We start from the raw sequence: 8989 nt of genomic DNA, 5'->3' as shown, positions 1-8989 counted from the left end.
TCTCTGTACACAACTGCACTTTTACTGTCAGCTTTGGAACAATCACAAGACAGACAACAGCACAATAACTTAAAAATATTCACGTAGGCTTCTCCACTTTCAGGGGTGCATCTTAGGTTAGCGCTACAACTACTAATGTACTGAAGACCACGACTCCCTCCTCTGCTCATAGTACTGAGCGAAGATGGCAACGACAGGCTGAGTGAAGATGGCAACACGCATGTTCTTATAATTACAAGCCCCGGGACGCAGGTCATTAGTAGAATACAACGGTCTGCATCCAGCAGCGACTAGTCAAACAGAAGATCTTCATCCCGATCTTCAGCAAGGAGATTGGCCGGTTCGGAGCCCCTTGAGTTATCCCACTTCGCACGCTCCTTTTCTGCCTTCTCTTTGATAATTTTCTTCTTCTCCTGGATCTTTTTTAATCTAGTTTATACATGAGAAAATGGAAAATCTCTATTGATATAATGCAAATAGGCAAGAAAAATATACTCAATTTTTTTTTTGTGTCTTCTTCCTATGTGAACCCGTTCTGCTCCTGTCCTCTGGTTACATCCTGAATCCAGTTAGAAACCAACCTACAGCAGCCATTCTTCGCTCTCAGATGTCATAGACGCCCCTTGTCACTTCTATCTGTGGCTCTTAATCTCATAAGCAGCAGATAAAGGTATCTACTAATGCCCTTTAAGAGGAGGTTTCCAGGACTTCGGCCCATTCTTAGGATAGCCATCAATATCAGATATGTGGAGTCCGACTCCAGAATGCTCACCAATCAGCTGGCTAAGAGGGGCCTTAGCACGTCCCTTTCATCATTTACCAGGCACAGTGATGACCTAGATTTGGTGGTGGTTGTGCGTAGTATTGCAACTCAATGCAATTAATGGAATTGAGCTGTAATGCCAGCAACAGCTACCACCAAACGTGTGGCACCATACCTGCTAAACAATGAAGGGGAAGCTCGCTGAAGCACTGTAGATCCTTCAATCAACCGATCGGTTGGGGTGCCAAGAGTAGTACAAAAAGCACAGCAGGCGGCCATAGTTACTGGTATACGGATACAAAATGCAAGGGCAGATGTAAGCACCCACATCCATCAGCATGCAGATGGGTGAATTGCTATATGGAGGGGCATTAGACAGGTGCAATATAGTGATGACCACCCACTCACATAGTTGCATTATACCTGCACATAGATTCAAACGGTGCCAGCTCCACTGCTATGTGTAGTGCATGAGGACCCTTGATGTGGGTTGCAAGCTTGCTTATCTTGGTTGCAATATTAAACAGATACCTCGTATTTATTATTATTTTTGCAGCAAGCAGTCTGACCTTAAATGCTAGGAGAGTCCAGGGTCACAGTGGCAGTGTGGTTCACTTTTGGAAGTGCAGGACAACCCACTGGCTGAAACGTATGTTGCATCATTAATAGGCTAGAAGTCTGCATGGTGCACTACACGTATCCATGGGACTGGCACTCTTTCTATGCCTTATCTTTGTGAAAGCAGAATACTAAGCAGCCCCCCAATAGGTGGTAGGTATGCGAGTGGTTATTCATCATTATATTGCACCTACCTATACAATGCTCCTCCGTATAGCAATTTCTGCATGCCAAGGGATGTGGAGTCTATACCCGCCTTTGTATTTTGAATGGGTATACCAGTAAGGCCTCTTTCATGCGGGCTACAACTCATGTATGTAAAGCCCATGGTTTCCAATGGGTTCTTTTGTATGAGAAATGTTTTGTAGCCTGAAAGAACGCATAGGAAAACATGGGCTTCACATACATGCATTTTGGAGCGAGATTTTGTGGCCCGTGTGAAAAAGGGCCTAAGGCCGCCTTCTGTGGTTTTTGAATTGATAAGTCCTTTTCTTATAATTTGTTTACCAAAAGTAGGACCCCACAGATCGTATTTCCTAAGGATAGGTCATTAGCATCAAAGTCCAAGAAAACCCCTTTAATAGAGGAAAACAAGTGTGGCTCCCTACAAAAGCAGTTTCAGGAACAGCTAGGATGCAATGGTAGTAGAGCCTGTGTAACCGTAGAGGTGCGGCTATGAACAGCTATGAACGCGGCCTCTGACTTTTCCTTAAAGTGAGTGCAGTGACTGATCTATGGCATCTGGGAAGGACCTGATAAATGGCTCCACATGATGTCAATAGCAATAAGAGGAGGTGTGGAGAAGTAATCCTTACCTGTAGAACTCTTCTCTCTCACGCTCATCAAGTTCAGTGATGATGTAGGACAATGTACGCTCAATTTTAGGTATAATGACTGGGGAGGGAAAAAAAAAAAAACAGAAGAGTCATAGATAACAATGGCGAAAGCCATTTTCTCCTTAGTTACAGTCTACAAAGTTTCTCTCCATTTACGGGTTTCCCCCTACACATTCAGGTTCTGGCAGGGATCCACAGAAATCCTGACAGAATCTGCAATCACTCTGCAGACAATGCCATTCACATGTATTATAAACGTGCATTTATTTTTTGCATGTTTTTGTAAGTGCTGCAAATTCTGCATGGAAAAGTTGTGGATTAGCTCAATTGATTTATAATGGGGCGGATCCACTGACCAAACCATGACAGAAATCAAGAGCTGCATCTTAGAATTTCTATGGCGCATTTTCCAACTGTGACAAAGCCGTGCCATGTAAAAACGGCATTATATTTGGTCACTTTACTTAAAAAGGATGGAAAATTAGACTCTTCTACAGGAGCTTCTGATCTTCAGTAACGAGTAAGCTTATGATCACAAAAAAAAAAAGTTAAATCCGCACCAAAATCTGGATTTTGAGCGCAGAATGCACTTCGTGTGTCACAACAAATGAATTTCGCAGTGAAAATCAGCAGCATTTCCACAACAATTAGAGCATGAAAATCCACAAGGCTCTTCCACTGCAGATATTGTTCTGCTAAGAGCGAATGGGGTATGTTAACCCATTCAGGTAAATTGTACGGTGTGGTCTCACCCAAAAAGACAAAGGTTTGGTAGGAAACCAAGGAGAAGACAGAGTAAACCAAGCTTATACTAAAGACTAAGGAATAAAAGGTGAAAAAATGAAGACACCTTTTGATTTCCTTACCATGTTCTATGGCGTTAACACGGCGATTTGTGATTTTAATGGCTTCATCCAAGGTGACAAAAGAAGTCTGCAGAGATGTACAAGAAAAAAAACGTAAGTTGTTAGCCATCTTCAAAAGGAATGTCCAGTTTTATATACACTCATTGTCAAAATAATCCCTACACTAAAAGCTGTCGAAATGAAATGAAAGTTTCTCTGTGATTGTAACGTTGTCATCAGTAAGGGACTACGATATCAGAGGAAAAGGAGAATGCATTGAAAAAAAACTGAACTGAAGGCTCTAGTACCCTGTTGTACCGCCTCTAGCTCGGATAGCAGATGTGATACGGGCAGGCATGGAGGCTCTAGTACCCGGTTGTACCGCCTCTAGCTCGGATAGCAGATGTGATACGGGCAGGCATGGAGGCTCTAGTACCCCGTTGTACCGCCTCTAGCTCGGATAGCAGATGTGATACGGGCAGGCATGGAGGCTCTAGTACCCTGTTGTACCGCCTCTAGCTCGGATAGCAGATGTGATACGGGCAGGCATGGAGGCTCTAGTACCCTGTTGTACCGCCTCTAGCTTGGATACAAGATGTGATACGGATGGGCATGGAGGCTTTAGCACCCTGTTATACCACCTCTAGCTTGGATACAAGATATAATACACATGGGCATGGAGGCCCTAATACCCTGCTGTACCACCTCTAGCTCGGCTAGCAGATGTGATACAGGCAGGCATGGACTCACTAGTATCCTAGTGTACCGCCTCTAGCTCGAATACAAGATGTGATACGGACAGACATGGAGGCTCTAGTACCCTGTTGTACTGCCTCTAGCTCGGATACAAGATGTGATACGGGCAGGCATGGAGGCTCTAGTACCCTGTTGTACTGTCTCTAGCTTGGATACAAGATGTGATACCAGCGGGCATGGAGGCTCTAGTACAGCAGTCTGGTCAGAACGGCCCAGGTGGTGGACAATTCATCGATACAACCATCCAGCTTCTCACATCCAAATAATGCGCCCCTCTCAGACTCTGGTAACGGGGTGAAAACTCTTCTCTGCGTCGTAGAGGCGTCTAGTGGTCAACAGGCTCCACACAAGTGGAAGAAGAGGTCACTACACACAAGGAGCCTCCGAGAGCCTTTTATAGGCCAAGGGGGGAACCGCTTTTAGGGCCTCAGGTGGCAAGGCTGTTCATCTAATCACACCAGAACTCTAATAATTACATATGCGGAATCCGGGTGCAGGGGGCCTAAATGAAAGGATCTGGAACTTTTAGGCCTCATGTCCACAGGCACGCATGCATTCCCAGTGCAGAATCCCGCAGTGGTTTCCAGCCATGCCCGCAGCTATGAGGTAAAAAAAAGACATTTACTCACCTGTCCGGACGGGGCACGGGTCTCCTCCGTCGCAGCTGGATTTTCTATCTTCTGCACGGGGGATGTGTCCAGGTGGGCATGCGCCGTCCTTTTTTTCCCTTTTTTTTTTTTAAAACTCTCCTGCTTTCCTGCAGATCCGCGGCACAGCCACAGTGCCATCCGCGACTGTGCCGCAGATCAGACAGCTTCCATTAACTTCAATAGAAGCCGTCCGTGTAGGAAAACCGCAGAAAATGGGGCATGCTGCGGGTGTTTTCCCAAACATGCAAACCGCACACCGAGGAAAAAATGACACCCACAGGTATTTAATTACCTGCAGGTGCCCAACGATTCCCTATGGGTGCGTATCGCACGTACGAGACCCGCACAGATTTTTAAAAAGACTTTTTGCCGGGGACATGAGGCCTTAAGATATTGTTTGCTGTCAGTGAATGAGAACAGACTGAACATCTGTACACAACTCCACCTACTCTCAGTTGGCACACACTGTGTGAGGTCAACACTGAAACTTTGTAGCAAACATCCAATAAGATCTGTGCAGCTGCTTCCATGTTTAACCCCTTTATCCCCTTGGAGACGCAACCATTTTCCATCCTCCTCTCAACTTAAAAAATAAACTTCTTTTTAATTTGTCTACTAACATGGATACACAAGTGGTTAGCACTTGCAGCAGAGCTGGGGTCATGGGTTCAAAACCTCACCAAGGACAACATCTTCATGAAGTTTGTATGTTCACCCCTTGTTTGTGTGGGTTTTCCCAGGTATTCCTGTTTACCTCCCCCACCCCATAACTTTTTGATAATTTTTTATAAAGACATTCCATTAAGTCCTGTGCCTGGCTGAACCTAATAGAATACAACAGCAGGGCTTAACCCTTTCCAATCCAATTTGTATCCTGGTTTTCCTAGGGGGCTTACTCTTTTTCTGCCGTTATACAACAGCGCTATCTGCTGGCTAAAGCCAGTAGTGCATGAGGTGACACGTTGGATAGGCTCCGACAGCAGAGAGGCTGGCAATATACAGTAAGAGAACCCCGACGGACGTCTTCCAACATCAGAGCTGTACAGCCTTAAATCATAAGAAAACCGCACGTTTTTCTCACTTGTGTGAAAGCCGCCTAAAACTTATTATGCCTATAAATATAGGTGGGTGGAATATGTATAGAGACAAATAATTCATATCAGCCTATACCTGCAATGAGGCCAGTTCTACCAGCAGCTCCACAGCCTTGGCGTAGTTCCTCTTCAGTTTAGCGAGTTGTTCACCGCCTCTCGCAAGACCCGTTAATTCATAGCCTGTTAAATACAAGTGCACATCACAGAGTAAGGATGCCTGTACACCTCCAACAACTATCAGACCAACCATCATGTGTTGCAATTCAATGTCCCCTATCCTTCTTTCCCACCTCATCATCTGTCTGGGGAAAGTTGAGCTGCCCCTATACACTTTAGAGAGTCTTCCTGCTTCATGGTTACCAGTCGGTTCAGACAAGTAAACTCTAATACATACGGGGAAAGGGGGTGCCTTAAAATATTATTAATCTTTATTTATATAGCGCCACTTACAAGACAGGGGGAGCAGAAAGAAAACCAGGATTACATCTAGTAATCAGTTAATGGAAACAGTAGGGGTGAGGGTCCTGCTCCAACAAGCTTACATACTACAGATAATGGGGTGATACAGAAGGTAAAGGGGCTGGAGATGTGAACGGTATGGTGAGGTGGAGAACGAGGGATGCTATACACATAGACAATGGTCAGGCCGTATAGTGGCTGAATCGGTAGGATTGCAGGGGGCAGTTGATTGCGGCTAGCAGGGATTGCAGGAGGACTATGAATACAATGTAGGTAGAAGAGGATGTATAACGTGTACAAAGAGAAGCTTAGCACCGCAAAATAACGGAGAAGGACTTAATCTAAGGCCCCATTTAGATACAACGATTATCGCTCAAGAGACGTCTTTTGAACGATAATCTTTGTGTCTAGATGTGCCCATCTTTCAGTTTTCTGCTGAACCACGATTTTCAGTTCTGCTTGAAAACCCTCGTTCAGCAGAACAGCTGATAAGCAGGACCGCACGCTGTGTTCTGCCAGCGGAGATCTGATAACATTGTTACATGGACCTTAATACTTACTATCTCCTCCTTCCTGGTAATGTTCAAACACGGGTAAAGTCACACCTGCAAGAAGGAACAATGGTCAGTCCCTGTACAGATATCCTTCATACCTTATGTTCATTAATATCTTTGAAAAGAAATTCCTTCATCTAAGATTAAAATGTGGGAAGGGAATACAATGCAACCAAATAAGGACTCCGGAAGATCCACCACTGCATTTCTTCAGTAGCAAAAACACGCACCTCAGCGCTCATATACATTTAATACCTGAAAACAAGTGTACAGCTGCTATATCTATAAACTGCATAAAAGTGCAAGGTTCTTTGTACATATTTTGATCAAAGCATGTGGGCCCATTAGGTGCAGGCAGCTCGCTGGACTGGAATACGGCGTTATTAGTAGGTTGTAAGCCTAAATTGTGTTTTATACGGCCTAACACCCTCTGCATGCTAGATCTGTGTGCAGGTATAGTACCAAGTAGCCCCCTCAGTATAAGGTAGGTATGTGTATGGTTGTTCATCAGTACTTTGCATCTGTGTCATGCTGCTCCATGCTGAGGGATGTGCTGCTTCTACCTGCTCTCTTGTATCAAGACATTGGTAAGTATATGGCCGCTTCTGGGATTTTTTTTCTGCATTTTCTCTTTTTCAGTGATTTTATCCGGAATATGCAGATTACACTGGTGAACACATTTTTACAAAAGTCATGTTACTGAAATAAAAGAAGTCATTTCTGATCAATTTTTTATGTGCTCAACACTAATATGACAGTCAAAGTGCAAAATTGGCTCTATTGCTTGGTCATCAGCAAAAATTGTTTACGTCATGAAATGCATGCCAATAGTAATAGGCCTCTGGGTAATACCTGTAGAACATCAAGTCATAGACTACGTCTTAGATTTCTCTGCCTGTCTCTTGTACAGCTGCTCGGGAGCATCTCAGTGGAGTGTCCAGCAGTAGTCGGCCAGCATGGCAGTGGCCAGCAGTAGTCGGCCAGCATGGCAGTGGCCAGCAGTAGTCGGCCAGCATGGCAGTGGCCAGCAGTAGTCGGCCAGCATGGCAGTGGCCAGCAGTAGTCGGCCAGCATGGCAGTGGCCAGCAGTAGTCGGCCAGCATGGCAGTGGCCAGCAGTAGTCGGCCAGCAGTAGTCGGCCAGCATGGCAGTGGCCAGCAGTAGTCGGCCAGCATGGCAGTGGCCAGCAGTAGTCGGCCAGCATGGTAGTGGCCAGCAGTAGTTGGCCAGCATGGTAGTGTCCAGCAGTAGTCGGCCAGCATGGTAGTGTCCAGCAGTAGTCGGCCAGCATGGTAGTGTCCAGCAGTAGTCGGCCAGCATGGCAGTGGCCAGCAGTAGTCGGCCAGCATGGTAGTGCACCATTTTCCCTGGTATGTTTGTTATATCTTGATGAAAACGTTTGCCATGCTCATCACTAACCATACCACGCTTGTCTAGAGAGAAATCCAGATGGGAATGAAGGAAGTGGATCTTTAGAGACATATTGCAGCCCAGTTTCTGATACTGCATCAGCATGTCTTGGACCAGTTCTTTGTAGTTTTCTGCCCTAACCTTCCCGAGAAAGTTTGTAGACACTAGGCGAACAGCCTTCCATGCTTGTTTCACATCACCCTGCAGCAAGTTGTTGAACCAGTCATCTTTGAGGAGTTCCCGAATCTGAGGACCCACAAAAGCTCCCTCTTTAATCTTTGTCTCGCTGAGTCGAGGGAGTTTTTCATGAAGGTATCGGAAAGCTGGCGAAGTCCGGTCCATGGCTTTCACAAAGTTCTTCATCAAACCTAGTTTGATGTGAAGGGGTGGTAGCAGGATTTTGTGAGCCTCGACCAGAGCTGGGTGCTGGATATTCTTCTCTCCAACTGCTACATTTTGTCTGCGAGTCCATTCCTTCTGCAAGTAGTGCAATTCCTTTGCTCGGCTATCCCACTCACATAAGAAACACATGTATTTTGTATATCCCTGCTGCAGTCCCATTAAAAGGGCAACTACCTTCAAATCACCACAGAGATGCCAGCTGTACTTGTTATACTCAGTGGAATGCAGTAGCTGCTTTAAGTTATCCTAACTGTAAGGATGTTGTTACAGTCGGATACATTTACAGGGCGGAACACAGAAGATGAACTATACAAAATATCTTCAAAACGAGAGCCAGTAAAAAATGTTCATTGTCATATTTGTGTTCAGCAAACCAAGATACTTCAGATTAGGACCTTTTTAAGGCCGCCTGCAGACGAGCGGGTCGGATCCGGCAGTGAGAATTCTCGCCACGGGACCCGACCCGAGAGCCTGCAGTGACGAGCGCGTACTCGCCCGCACCTGGCGGCCCCGGCTCTTTCATGTGCCGGCTGCGGCGCAGCCGGCGCATGCACAGACCGGAGTCGGCGGCCGGGTGAGTGCAAGCCCCACACAAAAATAGG

General features: G+C 45.8%; 1 protein-coding gene across 1 annotated transcript in view; it reads right to left on the bottom strand.

Moving 5' to 3' along the window:
- ATP6V1D (ATPase H+ transporting V1 subunit D) overlaps positions 1-8989 on the bottom strand; it is a 28480-nt gene continuing 19491 nt past the window's right edge. Inside the window, exons 5-9 of the mRNA XM_066608698.1 lie at positions 6582-6626; positions 5639-5742; positions 3084-3150; positions 2197-2275; positions 1-429 (exon numbers count right to left, since the gene is read on the bottom strand). Coding sequence (XP_066464795.1) covers positions 291-429; positions 2197-2275; positions 3084-3150; positions 5639-5742; positions 6582-6626 — 434 coding nt within the window. The 3' untranslated portion in view covers positions 1-290. The remainder of the gene's footprint in view (positions 430-2196; positions 2276-3083; positions 3151-5638; positions 5743-6581; positions 6627-8989) is intronic.

This window comes from Eleutherodactylus coqui, chromosome 6, assembly GCF_035609145.1.
Source record: "Eleutherodactylus coqui strain aEleCoq1 chromosome 6, aEleCoq1.hap1, whole genome shotgun sequence".
NCBI classification, from domain to species: domain Eukaryota; kingdom Metazoa; phylum Chordata; class Amphibia; order Anura; family Eleutherodactylidae; genus Eleutherodactylus; species Eleutherodactylus coqui.
This window is presented reverse-complemented; position numbering and strand designations above follow the sequence as displayed.